The sequence below is a fragment of the Castor canadensis genome, chromosome 1, assembly GCF_047511655.1.
Source record: "Castor canadensis chromosome 1, mCasCan1.hap1v2, whole genome shotgun sequence".
Taxonomy (NCBI): domain Eukaryota; kingdom Metazoa; phylum Chordata; class Mammalia; order Rodentia; family Castoridae; genus Castor; species Castor canadensis.
The window spans coordinates 144,306,461-144,327,417 of NC_133386.1; the positions used below are offsets into that span (position 1 = coordinate 144,306,461).

At 40.5% G+C, this 20,957-nt stretch overlaps 1 protein-coding gene and 1 long non-coding RNA gene across 6 annotated transcripts in view; one reads left to right on the plus strand and one right to left on the minus strand.

The window, feature by feature from the left end:
- Positions 1-17,580, plus strand: part of LOC141425912 (uncharacterized) — a 97,670-nt gene extending 80,090 nt beyond the window's left edge. For all 4 annotated transcript variants that reach the window (XR_012451074.1, XR_012451076.1, XR_012451075.1 and 1 more), the window contains 2 exons: positions 6,800-12,233; positions 12,322-17,580. This is a non-coding gene — a long non-coding RNA (uncharacterized lncRNA). The remainder of the gene's footprint in view (positions 1-6,799; positions 12,234-12,321) is intronic.
- Positions 8,363-20,957, minus strand: part of LOC109696306 (interferon-induced very large GTPase 1-like) — a 48,724-nt gene continuing 36,129 nt past the window's right edge. For both annotated transcript variants that reach the window (XM_074084846.1, XM_074084843.1), the window contains exon 3: positions 8,363-15,654. In XM_074084846.1, the coding sequence (XP_073940947.1) occupies positions 8,363-15,652 (7,290 nt within the window). In that variant the 5' untranslated portion in view covers positions 15,653-15,654. The remainder of the gene's footprint in view (positions 15,655-20,957) is intronic.

The following is a 20,957-nucleotide window of genomic DNA, read 5'->3' on the forward strand; positions in this document are numbered from 1 at the left end:
CGGGCTCCCTTCTCGATCAGTCACAATTATTCCATCTGGTTCAAAATGGATATGGGCCCCTATTTTGGTGAGTAGGTCCCGTCCGAGCAGGGGAGCGGGGCTCTCAGGGACGACCAAGAAGGAGTGTGTGACCTGGTGTTTTCCTAAGTTCACCTTTCTTTTGGTAGTCCATGTACATAACTGCGTACCGGTGGCCCCCTGAACAACACTTGTTCGTGCCTTGTTCAAAGGTCCATGTGCCTTGTTTAAAACCGAATATTGGGCGCCGGTATCCACCATGAACCCCATCGGCTTCCCCTCCACATGCATTGTTACCCAGGACTCGGGGAGGGGGTCTGAGCCCCGTCTCCTTCAGTCCTCTTCTCCGGCTAGAAGGACTCTGGCCTGCTCTACTGCTCGTTCCCTTTCCCTGTTTTCCCCCGGTCTCCTTCCAAACCCTCTTCTTCCCTTTAACTTAGGACATTCTCTCTTCCAATGCCCCGTTTCCTTACAGTAAAAACAGTGTTCCTTATCCGGGTTCCTGGCGTGGCCCCCTCCTCTGGGTTGGTCCCGGACACCCGCTAGGAAAATACGAGCCATTTCTCTCTGTTGCTTTCGGTTTTCCTTAGCCTGGAACTCCCGGTCCTCCTTTCTCAATTTCTCCTGGGCTTCCCTGTCTTCCTTTCTCTGCCTTTCCTCCCTTTCTTCTGGAGTTTCCCTAGCAGTAAAGACCTTTTCTGCTACCTGTAGCATTTCCCTTATAGTCATCTCCCCTAAGTTTTCCTGTTTATTGAGTTTTCTCCTAATGTCTGGGGCTGCCTGATTAATGAATGAGAGTACCACAGCAGACCGGTGGAGGTCCGCCTCAGGGTCAATCGGGGTGTACTGACGGTATGCCTCATGGAGGCGCTCTAAGAAACCGGCTGGGCTTTCGTTTTCCCCTTGAATGACTGCTTTTACTTTTGCAAAATTGGTGGGCCTTCTAGCGGCCGCTCGGAGACCGGCCATAAGAGTCTGGTGGTAGATCCGAAGACGCTCCCTACCTTCTGCGGTCCCGAAATCCCAATCAGGGCGGCGTAGGGGAAAAGCCTCGTCTATGGCCGGTTGGAGAGTTGTGGGTCTCCCATTATCCCCCAAGACGTTCTTCCTCGCTTCGTTGAGGATGCGCTCTCGTTCCTCCGTCGTAAAAAGAGTATTGAGCAGCTGATGACAGTCATCCCAAGTGGGGCGGTGTGTATGCATGATGGACTCCAGGAGATCTATGAGACACTTGGGGTCTTCAGAAAAGGGCGGGTTCTGCGTCCTCCAGTTATATAGATCACTGGAGGAGAAGGGCCAGTACTGAAACTGTTGCCCTCCTCCCGGTCCCCCTTGGCCCACCATCCGGACTGGAAGTGTAGGGACAGTTTCCTCCCCCTGTGTTGATGAGGGGGGCCCGTCTTCCCCCTCCCTTTCCCGGATCCCTCGGGGGCGAAGTCTTCGACCCATTCCTCCTCCTGCTGCCAGTCCTGTTGAGGAGGATGAGGAAATTTCCTCCTCCGGGGCACTGGCTTGGCCAGGGGGAGTCACGTATGGAGGCGGCCGATCTTCCTCTGCCCCTGCGAGGGATGGGTAAAGGGGGGAACTCTCTGGTAAGACCGGAGATGGTGAAGGAGATGCCCTAATTTGAGGACCGGTCAAGGTGGGAAGAGGAAGTTTTTCCTCCTCCTTTATGACCAAGGCGGGCGTGACTGGGGTTTTAGCCCCGGGGGCCGAACTGGAGGGGTGGGTCAGAAAAACTGTTAACCAAGGGGGAGGGTTCCTCACCAGATCCTCCCAAACCAAAATGTAAGGAACTTGGTCTGGATGGCCTCGATTGTCTGGCTGAAAAATGACTGCTTTAACCTTAGTGATCAGGTCTAGGGAGAGGGAACCTTGAATGGGCCACCCGACTCCAAAGGTGGGCCACTCTGCAGAACAAAAGGTGTCGAACTTACCTTTCTTGATGACCAGACCCGCATTTAAGGCCCTTTCTTTAACTTCTGGAAAGTGAGAAAGGATCAGAGACTTTGGGGTTGTTTGTCCCTGTCCCATTGTGGAAGGAGACTCAAACACCAAGAGAGATAGAACAAAAAGGGTAAAGGCAACAATAATTCCACACACACACAACACTCTCCAGCACTCGCTCGGACCGGTCCTTCTCTCACACTGGTGCGCACCCCATTCAACCTCCTCACCGTCCAACTGGGATATCAGGCCGAAAGGCATCCACTTGACGGGTGGTCGGTCGACTAGCTCAATTAGTTCTTCACCTGGCGCCAGGGTTCCTAAAATGCTCGAGCCCAAATGAGAGGAAAGCCTCTCCCAATAGGACCCTGTGGTCCTCCTTGCAAGATTCCCAGAATGAATCTCCCTGGGGATTGGCCGAATCCCCGCCGCGGCCCAAATGGAACACTCAAGTTCCTCCAAATGAGGGTCTGGGATCCCCTCCCAACGCCTAGGACTTGGGATCGCCCCTGCTTTCTCGCAGGCAGGTTCTGTCTCTCGAGAAAATGAAATCTCGCTGGGGCCTCCAAATGTTAGGACCCGGAATCCTATTCCCCCGAGAGACAGAGAGCCAGGCGTGAATGCAATCAACAAAGCAGAGTTTATTGGACTGGCTAGCCAGGGTCGAGCTCCCACACGGACACGCAGGACCGGTTAGGAAAGCAAGACCCTGAGCCTCTTAGGGGGAAATCTTATATAGACTGCAGTGGCGTGCATATTTTTGTTATCAACATTAGACAAGCAGGCAGAGCACATCCTGCACGTACTTCACATCTTGCTCGTACCTCACATCTTGCTCGTATCTCACATCTTGCATTCCTCACATTCTATATGCCCTAACTGAGCCCTGCCGCATTGCTTATCTTATCTACATGGGATGTTTGGTACTGGTTTCTCCAACAAGGGGGTTGGGGCCCGCTGAGACCTCATATTCCTTTCATACTCCTCCTACCCACAATTCAAAGGCAATGTGGAAAAATCATATGTTCTCTGCTCATTAGTTTTACCTCTCTTTTTTAAATCTACCAGTTCAGTGTTTTATAATTATCATTTAGTAATGACTTCCCCATCCAGCAGTTCTTTGTCAAGTTCCTTTTTACTGCTGTCAGTAGGGCTGTGGGCTTGTTATGGTTTGGTTTATGTGTTGAGGGTTTGGTACCCAGCTGGTGGTCCTATTGAGAGGTGACTGGATCATGAGGGTGCTAACCTCATTAATAGATTTGTCCATTGATGAGTTCATAGCTAAATGAACTATTAGGAGGTGGAGACTAGTTGGAAAAATGGATCATTGGGGGCCAGTCTTTGAAGTGTATATTTTGTCCCTGGATACTTTTCTGTCTCACTCTGCTTCCTGGCTGCCACAAGGTGAGTAGATTCACTTTGTCGTACCCTCACTTTTGTGGTGTTCTGCCTTTACCACAGGCCCAAAGTAATGCAGCCAAGCAAACATGAACTGGAACTTCTGAAACTGTCAACCAAAATAAATATTTCCTCCTTTTAAGTAGTTTTCTTAGGTAGTTTGTCACCCCAATGGAAAGCTGGCTAACACAGAGCTATTGCTCACTTTCCTGCCTGTTGGTCATTTCTGGAAGGTCTGCCCTCCTCTCACCCCTTGAAAGGATGGTCCTCTCTTCCTACAGGTGTTGGGAAAAGAATGTTGTATAGTCACTATTTTCCTTTTGCATGGTTTCTTTATTATCTGGGACCCTACTGCTCTAATCCATCTGGATTTAGCAATCTTCACCAGGGCTTTGAAGGATGTCACATGTTAGTTTCTCCAGAAGCAGATGCTGACTTAGCATGTGACATATTTATTAGGGATCAACAGCTGGGAAAGAAGGGGTCGAAAGAAGATTTGGCAAAGAAAGAAACTGAACTGTGATGTAGGCCTCACAAACCTTAAATCAGGTGGGAGGTCTAGAATGGGTGAAGCTCATCAGAGTATCTGTGTCAGGCTGATATGGCTCATCTTTGTGTCTCACTATGTCACTGGATGCAGCTACCTCAGGAAGGGTATAATATTGGGTAAAGAGGCTTTCTGCAATTGAGGCAGATTTGAAAGGTTTAACAGTTGCAGACTGGCTTCTTATTGCACTCCCCTCAGTTGGGCAGCAAGTCCTTCCTTTAATGAGGGTCTAGGTGGCACATTTGTGTTCTATCACTGAGGAGTTGATGGGAATCACAGTGTAAACTGCATGATAAACAAGATTGTTCAAAGGGAAAGTACTAAAGATAACTAAACTAATAGGGAGGGTATTCCCAGGAGGACATGCCCTGATTCACATCTTTTATATTTAGAATAAATGTAAATCCTTTGGATTTCACTAAAAATAATAATGACATTGGGGACTGTTAGCTGCTGCCAATAAAATCTTAACAGTGCTCTTCTGCTTTGCTTCTGTCCATTCCTTACTCCCTTTTCTGAGGCTTACAGTTTTAATTCTATTAAAAAATGCTACTTAGAGAAAATAAAATACAGTTAGAGAAAACAATGTGGCAAACACATTTGTAACCACTCCTGGGTCAAAATATAGAACTTCGACCTTTTTCATGAACTTAAAATTGATCATAGATTGTAGTAACAACCATTTTTTAAGAATAATAGCAATAATAATGATTTTAAATTCTATAATTACTTTTATTAACATTACTTTTGCTGCTGCTGCTGCCTGCTAGTATTACTGCCTAACACTGGAGCACATATCATGTGCCAAGCATTTATATTATTTCAAATCATTCTCACATCTCTGTTGGAGTGGTACCATTTTATAGATGCAGAAAATGAAGCAGAGCCAGGTTAATTCATCAAAAGTCACGTAGCTAGTAGATGGTGAAGGCCTTATGCACAGCTAAGCAGTCTAATTCTGAGTTTGTATTCTTAACTATAATTGCTAGGTAGTATTCACTAACTCTCAACACTTGACTTATACCTACTAATTTATTTCTTTATCTTGAATCCTTTTCTTTTCTTTTACTGTTTATGAGGTAGGGTGTTACTCTGCAGCCCAGACTGGCCTTGAACTCTCAATCTTCCTACCTCTGTCTGTGAGTACTGGGGTTATAAGTCTACTTGGGTTATAAGAAAGGGAGCCCCCTGCCTGGCTCTCTTTCTCTTCTTACTTCCCCTCTTCTTCATTTGTTTTAACTGGAATACTATCTCTAATAAATCATTGTCATTCAAACCTTTGTCTCAAGCCTGTTTCTAAAGAGAAACTCAAAATATATATTCCACACATAGTAAATTGTGCATGACTTTGCTGAATCCTTGACTTATTAGTGTATAGAGTATCTGTAACTGCTAAAAATGTTGCCAATAATCTGAAATGCATTTTGAGCTATTAAGTTATAATCACATTTTTAAAGAGCTAACTATAGTCTCAAAAGTGATTTTTTATCTTGTGTGTATGCCACTGTCCTAAAGACTTTATGTATAGCAATTCATTTATCCTTCCCTAAAAGAGCATGAGAAATCTACTATTTCACTTTTACAGTATCAATGGTTAAATTATGTGCCCAGCATCTCACAGGCACTCTTATTTCAATGATGGCAGTATTAGTAGTTATGACATTATCAGTGATAATATCACCCTTTCTTTTATTGCTTTGTCCACTGATATACCACAGCACTAACATAAATTGTTGCACTTTTTTCAGACTTTATTGAAGACTTAGAATGAAGAGAATTACAATTTTGAGGAAAGGGGAACATGAAAGTTGAATGTTTCCTATACATTTCTCCAGAGTTCAAAGGAAAATTATCCCAAACACAAAGGGGTCAATTTTTACACCTCATTGTCCAGAATTCCTTATATTCATATTGTCTAAGATAAAGAGACCCACTTCAAAATTTCTCAGTATAATTTTCTATCTTCTTTTTAATAAGTCACATTTTTAATTTTACTTATGTAATTTTATTTTTATTGACAAATATACATCATTATGGGGAGCAATGTGATGCTTTGATACATATATAAATTGTGGATTGAACCAATCAGGCTAATAGACATATCCATCACCTCACATACTTATCATTTTTTTGTGGCAAGAACACTTAAAATTCCCTCCTAGCAATTATAAATGTACACTACATTATTAACTAAGGTCATATTGTTGCATAGTAGATTACTAGAACCTATTTCTCTTGTCTAACTGAAACTTACATTAATTTCCTCTTTCCCCTGGCTCCCTTCAGCCTCTGGTAACCACTATTCTACTCTCTACTTCTATGAGTTCTAATTTTTAGAGCCCACATAATTTTTTAGTACACATGATTTTGTCATTTTTAGAGTTATTGTCCTAGCACCATCCCTATGAGCCTTGTGACTGTTTTCTCATTCTACTTTGGATCTCTACCTTAACTGAGTAGAACTTTCCTAAATTTACTGACTTGGTGATCTCTAACTCCTGTTTCTCTATTCCCTATGTTCAGTGATTCTGAGAGACCCAGTCTATTGACCAAGAAACCCTACTGATCTTATAATTCTGTCCACTTCTAATGTTGTGACCTACACCTGGACCGAGCATGTATCTTGATTATTTCATCCCTATTAACTCCGTTTCATTCCTATGGACTTCTTCGCATTGTTTCCTAGATCTTCTTCCCCAGAGACACCAACCCCTTGACACTGTCATCCTCTCCAATTTGGACTCCGCTTTGATGGCTGCATTATTTTCTCCACTACCACCACAGAAAACCCCATTCTTACAAAGTCATCTCTCTGTCTGAATTTACTTTTTTCCAGTTTTTTTTTATGTGTGTGATTTCTCAAGAACAACTGGTTTAATCCTCTTTCAGGGATGCAGTGATGTGAGCAACAAGCACCATGCTGGTTCTGTTTCCTTCTGCATTTCAATTTTATCATATCAGGGAACCTTCCATCTCTCACCAAGACTACTTTTCAGAGAACAAAAGGAAAACCATTATGTGTGAGAACACTTACATCTTTTCAATTTTTCTGTTTCAAGACAGAAATTCTTTTCTGGAGATAAGAATTATTTGACTTGAAGTTGAGAAACCCTTTGATGGGATAATAGGGATAGAGATGGCATTTTTATTTCCATCTCTGAAGATCCAGGTGTTTTGTTTGCTGATCCCTGGGCTATTTTACTGCTTCTGAAGGACTAGAGACTCTATCTGTAAATAGAAGCCACTGGATACTTTTATGTTCAATGTGAAGAAATTTCTTCTTTGCACCAGAATTCCTTTAAAGCATCAGCTGTGAGAAGTGACCTTAAGGTATAGGTTCACAAAAGGTTGATTTCCTTCCCTTCTCAGGTCTTTTATTGTTTCAGCATTTTCTTCATTTTTTATTTTCATCATGACTTTATGGCTCAAGTGGTATAAGGGAGATTACAAATGTGTCTGGGAGGATAAGCATTTCTGTATATTTTTATATGTAAAAACTTTCTTATTGAAATATGTGAATAATTACTAGGAGATTTTTAAAAACTATAGATTTTTCATAGTTTTCTTTAAAGAATAGTTTTTGTAATCATTAATGACTTAATAAGATTTGACCTTGTCTACAGACTTGATTAAAATGGTTGTTTATCTGAGCATCATGAATTTTCTCCCAGCAGTCAATCCTTCACAGGTTTTGAATACCTAAGCTTTGTGAATTTTTTTTGTAGTATGAATACAGAACTGTCAAAATACCAGGAAAGAAGACAGTGATAACTAAATGATAAAAGCAGTCATTTGGTTTCTTTCTTTTTATTTTCTTGTAGTACTGGGGATTGAACCCAGGACTGCCCATGCTAACTAAGTAAGTGCTCTGCCACTTGAGCCATGTCCCTAGGCCCAGTTATTTGATTTCTGTTTTCCATATTTGTTTGATAATGTTTTTCCAGTTCGAGTTTCTGGTTTATATCCTAGAGCAAAATATGCCTAAATATTACTATGCTTGGGAATCACCAGATTTACATGAATGTTATATTTAAAGGTTAACATTTTTTCTCAAAAATTCAAAAGATGTAAAAAATCCAGTTAAAAAGTGAATTTGTAGCTTCCAGCCAAGATTCATATGTTGTTTGAAATGTTCATAAAATGATTTTAAAAAATTTCCTCTTTTAAGATAACTTTTTCTGAGACAAGTATTTTAAAAAATATTCAGGATAATAAAATATGAAATAGGTGTTTTAAATGGAGTTTATCATATGTTCATGTACTTTAATTTATAAACCAGAAGAAATTGAGGCAGAAATGAAGTTTTCTTAAGGGAATCTTTAAATTTTCATGTTCCATTTTAAAAATGGAAACACAGAAGGTTCTTGTTGTAAGGAGGACCTGTTCTAGGATAATTTAGGTACTGTGATGCTTTCTTTAAGATACTGGCCCTCTTCTGTGATCAATAAAATATCATTGTTTTTTCAAGTCATCAAGCACATCCTGCTTTGTAATTTTGGCCCATGCATCAGGAATTTTACCTGTGTCTGTAAATTTTTTCTGATATTTTTCTTCTAGCTTTGATCTGAAGTGTGAGACAAACCATTTCCAGTATGGCTGGGTGGATGAATCTGGAGTGATGCTCCATGTGGCATAATCACCTCCTGCCTGCCGATAGTTCTTATATGGGATTTTCCGGTCATTTCCCAAAAGCATGAAACGATCACTTGCGACTGAACTAGTACAGCAATCAATGACGAAGTGGTCTGTTCTATGTTTATGCCATCCATTGACAGCCTGAGGACGGTGAAATGGAACATTGTGGTCCCCTTCATGAGTAGGAATTGTGTTGGTACAAATCGCATTACATAAGGGACATTGTTTCCAGCATCCACAGAGATGTTCAGAAAGGATTTTCTCAATTTCTGGAACCATTTCATCTGTAGGCATACTTGAACAATTCTCTTCCACTTTCTTCATTGCAGGATCCAAAGCTGCACTCATGGCTTCTTTGAGAAACTCAATATCATTTATCTCTTGGTGTTCAATGCTTATCAGTCCTCTTCGTGGAAAGATCAAGTTGCTCCCCAGATGATCACAGAACAAATCCAACCACCCAGATGCAGTGCTGCTTTTATCTTTAGCTACTGCCGTGGACTCACGAATGGCAGAAAGGATGGCATTCCTGATGTCATCTAAACTTATTTTTAAAAAAGTCTTTACTTTTTCACCTCCTTCATTTGAACAGTATTTTTTAATATGGTTTTCAATGTAACTGCTAAAAAAAGATTTTGTATAATGAAGATATTGCCAATAGTTATCAAAGTTTTCTTCTTCTGCCAGAGAGATGAGAATGTGTTTTTCCAGGTTAGCCCTGTTTCCATTGAATGCAGGGCAGGTAGCTCGCATGTCCCCAGCAATTTTAATGACCATTTTTCCCCATATGGTAGCAGAGACAGCAGGGGTGAGCTTGTGCCACAGAAAATCAACAAATGTTTTGATGGAGGTGGCTCCTTGGCAAGAGATCTTAAAACTCATGAAGAAATCATCTTTCTTGCTTTCCAGATAGTTTACAGGATCATTTGCTCTCTTAAATGCCCTGTGCATCTCCTTAAAACTCTTACATGCTCTTTGGAATAAACACAAAGATAACTCAATGTTGTACTTGCTTGTAAACGTGTATCTTTCTTCAGTGGGTGCAGATTTCACTTCCTCATCTATTATTCTCAGGATTTCATGGAAATAACTTGTATTGTAATCACATTGTTGCCTACGCATATTGTTAATAGTTTCATTGAATCTTGAAATAATGCGGTCAGTTGTCATATTAATGGACTCTCTATCGCAGGCCTTTAATGTCCTTGTCATGAAGTTATATTTCTTACTCATTTTGACATGTTCATCATAATTAATTTGAAACTTTTCTCCAGATTTTCTCTTTAGTATGTCCACCATGTTTATCTCCTTTTTGAAAAACTCCCAAAGGATGCTTTCAGAGTCCACGTCAATATCAGGTTCTATGATTTGAGGGAGATCTGAGGATACGTCATAGACCCACTTTTTCCAAAGTTGGCTGAATTTCTCATGTAACTCTTCCTCACTCAGTTCTTTACCCTTTACAGTTAAAGCTAACTTTTGGCTCCTTTCTAGTAATTCATTTTCATAACCTGTCTTTTTCTTATCCAGTCTTTCTTGATTTTTCTTAAAATGAATAAGTTCTTTGGCTTTTCTTTTACTATCTGAAATAAGTGCCTCTTTAAGTATTACTAGCTTATTTTCAAAATTTGCTTTCCATTGAACCAGTATTTCATTATCTGGGTCTTCATTAAAATATTTTTCAAGTTCTTGTTTGATTGCTGTGTATTTTTCTGTAACTGAAGCCTCAACTATGCTTGTTTCGAGTGTCTGAATCTTTCCATTCTGAATCTGGTTGATCAGCTGGTTCTGCAAGTCTAACATGTGACTCCGCAACTCCCAGGTCCAGTGGTTGTACATGGTTTCCAGTTTGCTCATGGCCATGACCTCGCGGGTATTCCTGAAACTGAAAATAAAGTTCTCATTTACCAGGGCTCTCCACAAATCTTGAACTCTGAATTTTACATCTGATATTTTCATGATGCTTCCCCTGGATTCCTGTTCCGCAGTCAGAAGAATTCTTCTTTTCAATTCCTGCACATTGTGGCTATAGCGAGGATTGGGAGGGGCCATTGGGGGATTGCCATCCCAGAGGTGAGCAAAGTAGTAGATGTGAGTATTGACATCAAACTTAATGACATCACTGAAGTGAGTTACATTTGAGCACTCTTCTTGTTCAGCAGCTGTTACTGCCATTTCATCTAGTTTCTGCTCTAGGCACCTTTGTCCTTCCATAGTTTGGTCTTTGGCTGTAACTTCCCCAACATTCTGATGGACAAAGAGACAACTTGGGAAGATTTTTACTTGTTTCATCCTTAGAAAGGCTTGGACAGCTATTTGTAGTATGTCTTGCATCTCTGATGGATTCTCTCCAAAAATATTGATCAGAGTCAAATTTCCAAGCCCAATGACAAAGGTGGCCAGTTCATTGTCCCAATTCTGGGATTTGTTGTTGATTTCTGGGGCCCGAAGTCCTTCTGTGTCTACAACCAGCAGAAAGTCAAAGCCAAGTTCCTCTGTGAATGACTCCTCCACCTTTAGGAGCTGCATGTAGGCCCCCCTAGTACACCTACCTGCACTAACTGTGAACTGCAGCCCAAAAAGGGCATTTAACAGGGTGGACTTCCCTGAGCTCTGCAGGCCAAGGATAGAGAGAACAAAGAGCCGTTTGTCTCCGAGTTTCTCAGAGATCTTGTCAAATACAGCTGCCACCCACTTTAGAGGGACGTATGAAGCATCCCCGTCCATCAGCTCAATGGGAACGCCAGATATCATCAGATCTGCAGCAATTTGGGGAAGGGAGAGAAAAACATTATCTCTTGTGGAAGAAGTTTCTTCCAGAGCTTCATAGATCTGGCCAACTTCTCTGAGAAGTTGCTCAATTCCCAAGGTACAATCATGAATCTCTGTGGAGATGGCTTCTATCTGATTTTGCCAGAGTTTCAGGGAGTTGCTGTTTTGTGCCTTTTGCTTTTCTGTTTGTACCTGTGACCACAAAGATCTTTGAAGCTCACGTAGTTTTTCCAAGTGTCCTGCAGTCAGATTGTCCAAAAACACACTCAACCACTGTAAGAAGTAGAGTTTGGTGTGGGTTTCTGAATGTTCTTGGAGAATTTCAAGGACAGATCGCATTAAATCATTGAGAGGAAAGGCTTTTTCCAACTGTTGACACCGTATTATTCGTTTATCTGTCTCAATTTCACTCTTGTGTTGTTCAATGCTCCGATTTCCTTTTTCTCTTAGATGATAGAATTCTTTGTCCTTCTTACACCAAAGATGCCAGAGTTGTCCCTGAAGAGGTAGTAAGGTTTCCTTTATCTGAGATAATTTTGTTTCTCCCAAGAGGGCCATGATAGTCTGTGCCTTTTCTTTGGCTTCCTTGCAATCTTTCTGGTCTTCATCAATAAGGAATCCTTGTTTGTGAGCAATCTGGGAACAGTCCTCTAAGGTGAGAGCAGTATCAGAGAGCTCTAGCAAACATTTTATTGTCATTGTTAGCTCCTCTGTTAACTCCGCCTCATTTCTGTTCCTGATACCAATTCTCACTCTTCTACCAGAATTATTGGCCATAGTTTTTTCTTTGTCATCAAGCAAGAAGATCAAAGGTCTTGGCGACTGGCATAGGTCACGGACAATTTTTTGGTTTTCTTTATTGTCATCAGAAGCTGACATGAGGACCACAATGAGAGATGAGGCATCCTGCAAGAAGGTGAGTTGCCTCCTATGTTCCTTTGCATCTCCATGAAGATTGGTGAAGGTCACACAATTGTCAAATCTGTCCTCCTCTTCCCCCCCAGGACAGAACCAGCAGATTTCTACCACGCCTTCCATCAAGAGGCAGTCTTTGCTGCTTCCTCTGCAGTGTCGATGAAAAAACACATCATGTTTACGTATACTGAGAAGACAGTTCATGATCTGAGATTTGGAAGCAGAGAGGCCATTTCCAACTCTAATAAAGGACACAATGGGGGTAGAGACCTGACACATCTGCTGGTTTTTGTAGATGTTCTTCTTCCCTTGTGGTGATTTCTTTGTATGATGCCAACTTTTCCTTATTTGACTAAGAGACCAGAGAGAGAATTCAATTTGAGATGTGCAGGGATTAGGCACCAACAGGGGGAGGGCAAATTGACAAATGGAAAGTTTGGCCAAAATATATTGTCTGGCAAGATCATCTGCACAGTGAAAAATTGCCATCTGAATATCCATTGGGTGAATGTGGGGTCTGGACTTAGTGGCTGCAGGATCAGTGAAACGTTCACTGTCTTCAAGTAAGTCTTCATATGGATCAAAATCCTCATATTTCTCATTTGAAACACTTTGATAAACTTGGTGTTTAGAGTTTCCATTATCTTTGAAGACCAGGTGTCTCAGCCCATAATCCAGCATCAGTAGCTTCTGCAGGAAATAGAAGGGAAGCTCTTGTTCAGATTTGGGCTGGTTGTTGTACACAGAGGTCTTATAGATCAGATGAAAGTTAGCTCTGGTCATTCTTTTTGGGTAGTATTGTTCTAGACCTAGACGCTGGAGTAAGTCTAGGAAAGCTCCATTTTCTGTCACTTCCCATTTGTTATCTTCATCAGCATCGTGTTTATGGGTCTGCTTCTTTCCATGGAAGAGACTTTGCAATTGTTTTCTGACCTTGTCCATTTGCAAAGAAGAGATGGTGGCTTCATAATCTCCATCTATGAGTGATTTCAAGTCTTTCTCTAGATTTTCCCAGTCATGATCTGCTCCAGGTTTGGTAAGGACATGTACAACTTCTTTAGACAATGATTGTTCCATGTGCTGTCTCATTAATGCCATACGTTGTATTTTCTCTTTTGGAGAAATAGCTGTGATTCCAACTGTGGCTGTCAGACCTGTGAGCACCAGGAATGCCTGAGCTCTGTAGTCACAAATATTTTTGAGCTCATGATATTTGTTTAGGGCAGTTTGCATTTCATCCAATAGGAAGTTTAATTCATCACACCCCAGGAGATACTGAAAAGTACTATTTATAACTTGATATCCTGCACCAGCTGCAATGGAAAGTAGCAAGAGCTGTGTGTCTGATTGCTGCATTTCTTTGAGGTAATTCAAGAAGTAGCTGAGAGATATGCTGACCTCATAAGTTGCCTTTCTTTGAGCTTCTTCCACTATTTCTAGGGACTCAGATTTGACAGTCACTTCCATGAGATTATTTTGGATTTCTTTTAAGGTTATAATAAATTCTGAAAACTGGGAGATGTTGACCTGCTCTTGCTCTGACTCTGACTGGTAGATCCACTGCATGATGGAATGAGCCTGAGGAAAATTTGTCACTTTGTAGATGTGAGGATCCAGAAGACTGCATAACTGAGATTTAATAAATTCAGTTTTATAAGTAGATGATTTTTTGCAAAAGTTGACAGTGTTTACTAGGAAATTCTGCAGATCCCAATCTGTGAGGCATATATTAATCCAAATATCATAACCTTTTATTTTTTGATTCAACATTTGCATGAAATCTATCAGTTTTTTAAGCTGCTGTTCAGGATCAGATACCTCCCAGGATTTCACATCCTGTAGGAAACTCCTAGCTTCTTTCCCAGCACTTAGTAATTCCTCTCCATCCTGGATCTGGGCAGTGAGGCCAGTCAGAGCAGCGTAGTTGTCCTTCAGGCAGTTAGCCACCAGAAGGGGATCCTTAAAATCACTTCTGTGACTAGAGAGGATGATGTCCCAAATGGGCACCAGTTTAAGTCCCCTGTCAATGACACACCAGGTTTGATTGATGGCAACAAGTCCAACTTTCCACTGTTCAAAACCATCCGCTTCTGGTGGACCACCTAGCTGGGCTACAGATAATTGGACTTTGGTTTGGAGGTTTTGAGAAGTTTTGCCCTGACAGGCTGTTTTTGAATGTGAGTCTGATATATTCATACTTGGAGCAACTTTCACTCCGAAGCCACTGTAGTTTCCCCTTATGTAAATATCAAGGGCCTTTTCTGCCTCCTGCTTCATGTCAGCCAGCTGCTCACTTTGGAAACCCTCTGCAGTGGCCTTCCACCAGTAGATTCCTCCCAGGTGCAGAGGGCCTTGGTTAGCATGAGAGCCAAACCTGTGGAAGAAGTTTTCAGTCCTGTGCCTTAGTAAGGGCAATCTGTCTGAGTCTGCAGCCTGACCTAGGAGTTCTTCAATGCTTTTCAGTTCCTGGAGTGCAGCCTTGGAGAGCTGGAGCTGATCAACAGGAAAGTGGCAGGAGGCCAAGGGGATGTAGCTGAACTTGGATGAGCAGAAATAAGAGTGCTCAGAATGTGATTGTTCAGCTTCCTTGGATTCTGAGTATTTGCTTTGATCCATACCAGCTTCTAAACTAAATCCCCAACCTCCACCCTTGAGTGAGGCAGTCACACTGAAGCCCAGCTTCTCTATCATCTGGGTGAACATGGATTCTTCTTTAAATGATGTAAATTCCTTTGTTTCCATCCATGAGTCCTGCTCAGGGCCAAAGAGTGAGAACTCATTTGGAATCCTGAGTAGCTCTTCTTTCTTCTCAATTAGGCCCCTTTGGTGGCTGGTTTTGTAAATTCCCTGTAGGGCAAGCCCTCCAGATGCCCTTCTTACTACATCTCTATCTGGTAGGTTTTGCCTTTGGGTCAGTGTCTGCACCGTGAGACTTAGTTGTCTCTGAATGTTTTCTATGACTTCTTGTAGGGGCTTCTCAGGCAGTGGCCAGTGCTCTTCAGGGATCTCCATTACTTTCCTGAGCTCTGCTTCTTTTCTCTTCACTGCCTCGTCCTGTCTGTGCCTCCCTTCTGACAGCAAGTCCCTCAGATCTTGCAGTGCCTGTTCAGCCTGCTTCTGCTTTTTTGTTATCATTTCCAATGGTGATTCCTGTAATTCTGAAATATTTGAGTGCGACAGGGCAAACAGCTTCTCCAGGGCCCTTTTCTCCCATGGATGTTGTGCCTCAGATTTCAATTTCTGAAAGTCTTTTTCTTTTAAGTATTGGAAGGACTGAGCACAGTCCACATCAAAGAATTCTTGCAGCTTTGGCATCCAGTATTCAATAGCCAGTCCTACTTCTCTCAGCATCTCTTGGAGTTCTTGCATCCTTTTGCCTTTGAGCAGAGGTTCATCTTGGGTACACTCTGTTGTGGCCATTTCTGTGTGTAAAACAGATACTCAGTTAGCCTGACTGTGTACTGAGCTTAGGAAGTGGCCAGAACTGTGCATTCACTAACAATGCCTTCATCTAGAATCCAAAGGGTTCTGCAAAAACCTGCCTCATGGGGGAGCTATCACAAAGAATCCCCAGGAGGCCTAATGGGGCCCTGGAGGCAGGGATGCCCTGAGACCCCAGAGCTGTAGAGTCTAGCATGCAATACCAATCTGGGAGAGCTGCAGCCATCAGATTCTAACCCATCAGAACTATTGTGTGAGCTGAGTCCAGAAAAGTCATTTGGTAGGGCTGCCTAAAGCCTTGAAGGACCTACCCCCATCCCACTATATTCAGAAAGTAGGATGGAGTCAAAGGAGATTATTGTCAAACCTTAGGATTTAGTGTTATTCAGATATTGAATAATACTCTCCAACTCAACTTACTTGGGGATTGTTACTCATTTCTGCTTTCCTATGCTTCCTTGTGGAATGGGAAAATCTCTCCTGTGTCTATTGGACCACTGTGCTTTGGTAGTGGATAACTTACTTGGTTTCACAGGCTCAAAGCTGGAAGGGAAGTTTCCTGAGGATCATTTGTGTCTTGAGTTTTCCCCATGTCTGATTTAGATGAGATTCTGGACTTTAGACTTTTGAGTTGATACTTTAATGTGTTAAAATTTGGGAAGCTATTGGGACAGAATGATTTTATATGTGAGAAGGACATGAGTTTGGGAAGGGTCAGGATATAGAATGCTATGGTTTGAACATTTGTTCCTTCCTAAACTCATGTTGAAATTTACTTGCCATTGTAATAGTATTAGGAGGTGGTACCTTTGAGAGGTAGTTAGGATATGAGGGATGTGCCCTTATGGGTGGGATTAATGATAGTATAAAAGGGTATGTTCATCCTCATTTTGCCTCTTTGCTCTTCCAACTTCCACTGTGGTGATGCAGGAAGAAGGACTTCACTAGGCACCAATGCCTTGATCTTGGACTTTCAAGCCTCCAAAACTATGTCAATATATGTATGTTCACTATAAATTTACCAAGTCTCAGGCATTTTCTTATAGCAACACAAAAAAGTCTTAGTTATATCTTGTGCTTTCCATCTTAACCCACGTCATTAAAATCTGAATCTAGATATTAATGATTGTGGACTCAGTCATTCAGACCAATTTAGGTGTTTTAGTGAAAATACTTAAGTAGATAATTTTTTAAGATAAAGTGTTAAAGAATAAAAACATACTAGGTAGTGAAAAATATCTTATAGAAGAGGTAAATAGCATGAACAATGACTAAAACATTCAATTATACATTAAAGATAAAATTTAAGACCTTGGCAAGTATCAACCAAGCAAAAAATATATTCATGCTCACATATATCACATAAAACTTCAGGAAAACAAAACAAAATAACAAAAATAAAGTATGAAAAGAAAAAAGAGTTTACCTTTAAAAATCCTAAGAGCTGGTTTCTTAACAGCTCTAGTGGAAGCCAAAGGATGACAATGGAGTCTTTAATAAATTGAAAGAAAATAACTTTTCCTGGTGCATTTCAGGTTAGTCCCACCTCTCTCTCAACCCAATGCTGCCCTTTGCAGTTGTAAAATTCAATTGTAAAATTTTAGCAGTTGCAGGGCCCTTTTCAGTTGTAAATCTCCTGCAGCTGTAAGACAGGAAACCATGGAATATTCTACCCTTGATTACCTCTCAGGTTAAAAGCACACTTCAGATGTGTAATTAAAATACCTGAGAGTTAGCATAAATGCATGTGCAGAGTGCCCCAGGTTTGTATGACAAGATCTTGTCAATCAAGCCTGTCGTCTCCCTAGCCTATCCTGCCCAGATTTTCCCCATCTTTTGCCCTTGTGATGTATAAAAAGCCCTTTGAAACATAGATTGGCGTAGTTTTTTTTTTTTTTTTTTTTTTTGCCTTCAATCCACTATAGCTTCTAGTGGTACCTTCTCACCTTTAATAATAAACGTTATTATCACTCTCACTACATTTCTGAGTCTTGCCTGGATTCTTCTCTTGCAAAGCACAGGTACCTAAAGTCTGACCAGTTTCCAGAGACTACCCATTTGTTAACAAAGGGGGTGGTCAAATTGATTTAATCTGGTTCTGGGTTCTTGCAATATTGGAAAAGAGTCAAAGTAACAGTTAACTTTGATAACTTTTGCTAAATTAAGAACTCATGTTTCAAATTCTGGTGTAATCTATAAATAGAATATTAACAGTATATAATTGACATACTAACCTGTTGAAACTGATCTAAGAAAGGGAGGAGGGGGGCCAGTTGCCAGTGGCTCATGCCTGTTATCCTAACTACTCAGGAGGAGTAGTTCAAAGCCAGCCTGGGCAAAAAGTTCTGCAAGACCCTATTTCAAAAAACCCTTCACAAAAATAGGGCTGGTGGAGTGGCCTATGGTGAAGGCCCTGAGTTAAAGCCCCAGTACCACAAAAAAAAAAAAAAAAAAGAAAGAAAGAAAGGAAGGAGTGGGAGGAGGGAGAACAATGGAGGGGGTAAATCTAAGATTTATTGTAAGCACATATGTAAATGTTACAATGAATCCTCCTGTACAACTATTATATGTTAATAAAATTAAAAAGAGATTTATAAAGTCTCCTGGTGTACAATTGTATCTGTAGTCAACAATAATGTACTGTACAGTTAAAAATTTGCTAAGAGGGTAGTTCATATTAAATATTGCAATCAAATACTGATACTAATAATGAAACACTTAAATATAAAAAAAGTACTTGATTACACAGCTATCTTAATTCATTTGTGGTGCTTTAACAAAATACCTCTGATTGGTAATATATAAAAAATGAAAATTCCTCTATGACGGTTATGGAGGTTGGAAAGTCTTAAGTTTAGGTTGCTAGTATGTTCAGTGTCTTATGAGGGCCTGTTCTCTGCTTCCAAGATGGCACCTTGTTGCTGCATCCTCACATGGGACATGGTAGAAGGGCAAAAGGGCATGAGTGCATATATTAAAAAGATTGAAAGATCCCAAATCAATGACCTAATGATACATCTCAAACTCCTAGAAAAACAAGAACAAGCAAACCCCAAAACAAATAGAAGGAGAGAAATAATAAAAATAAGAGCTGAAATCAACGAAATAGAAACCAAAAAAACCATACAAAGAATTAATGAAACAAAAAGTTGGTTCTTTGAAAAAATAAACAAGATTGATAGACCCCTGGCAAACCTGACTAAAATGAGGAGAGAAAAAACCCAAATTAGTAGAATCAGGAATGCAAAAGGGGAGATAACAACAAACACCATGGAAGTCCAGGAAATCATCAGAGACTACTTTGAGAACCTATATTCAAATAAATTTGAAAATCTTAAAGAAATGGACAGATTTCTAGATACATATGATCATCCAAAATTGAACCAAGAGGAAATTAATCACCTGAATAGACCTATAACACAAAATGAAATTGAAGCAGCAATCAAGAGTCTCCCCAAAAAGAAAAGTCCAGGACCTGATGGATTCTCTGCTGAATTCTATCAGACCTTTAAAGAAGAACTGATACCAACCCTCCTTAAACTGTTCCATGAAATAGAAAGGGAAGGAAAACTGCCAAACACATTTTATGAAGCCAGTATTACACTTATCCCCAAACCAGGCAAAGACACCTCCAAAAAGGAGAACTATAGGCCAATCTCCTTAATGAACATTGATGCAAAAATCCTCAACAAAATAATGGCAAATCGAATTCAGCAACACATCAAAAAGATTATTCACCACGACCAGGTAGGCTTCATCCCAGGGATGCAGGGGTGGTTCAACATACGAAAATCAATAAATGTAATAAACCACATTAACAGAAGCAAAGACAAAAACCACTTGATCATCTCAATAGATGCAGAAAAAGCCTTTGATAAGATCCAACATCATTTCATGATAAAAGCTCTAAGAAAACTAGGAATAGAAGGAAAGTTCCTCAACATTATAAAAGCTATATATGACAAACCTACAGCCAGCATTATACTTAACGGAGAAAAATTAAAACCATTCCCTCTAAAATCAGGAACCAGACAAGGATGCCCACTATCTCCACTCCTATTCAACATAGTACTGGAATTCCTAGCCAGAGCAATTAGGCAAGAAGAAGGAATAAAAGGAATACAAATAGGTAAAGAAACTGTCAAAATATCCCTATTTGCAGACGACATGATCCTATACCTTAAAGACCCAAAAAACTCTACTCAGAAGCTTCTAGACATCATCAATAGCTATAGCAAAGTAGCAGGATATAAAATCAACATAGAAAAATCATTAGCATTTCTATACACTAACAATGAGCAAACGGAAAAAGAATGTATGAAAACAATTCCATTTACAATAGCCTCAAAAAAAATCAAATACCTAGGTGTAAACCTAACAAAAGATGTGAAAGACCTCTACAAGGAAAACTATACACTTCTGAAGAAAGAGATTGAGGAAGACTATAGAAAGTGGAGAGATCTCCCATGCTCATGGATTGGTAGAATCAACATAGTAAAAATGTCTATACTCCCCAAAGTAATCTACATGTTTAATGCAATTCCCATCAAAATTCCAATGACATTCATTAAAGAGATTGAAAAATCTGTTAAATTTATATGGAAACACAAGAGGCCACGAATAGCCAAGGCAATACTCAGTCAAAAGAACAATGCAGGAGGTATCACAATACCTGACTTCAAACTATATTACAAAGCAATAACAATAAAAACAGCATGGTACTGGCACAAAAACAGACATGAAGACCAGTGGAACAGAATAGAGGATCCAGATATGAAGCCACACAACTATGAGCAACTTATCTTTGACAAAGGAGCTAAAAATATATGATGGAGAAATAGCAGCCTCTTCAACAAAAACTGCTGGGAAAACTGGTTAGCAGTCTGCAAAAAACTGAAACTAGATCCATGTATATCACCCTATACCAAGATTAACTCAAAATGGATCAAGGATCTTAATATCAGACCCCAAACTCTTAAGTTGATACAAGAAAGAGTAGGAAATACTCTGGAGTTAGTAGGTATAGGTAAGAACTTTCTCAATGAAACCCCAGCAGCACAGCAACTAAGAGATAGCATAGATAAATGGGACCTCATAAAACTAAAAAGCTTCTGTTCATCAAAAGAAATGGTCTCTAAACTGAAGAGAACACCCACAGAGTGGGAGAAAATATTTGCCAATTATACATCAGACAAAGGACTGATAACCAGAATATACAGGGAACTTAAAAAACTAAATTCTCCCAAAACTAATGAACCAATAAAGAAATGGGCATGTGAACTAA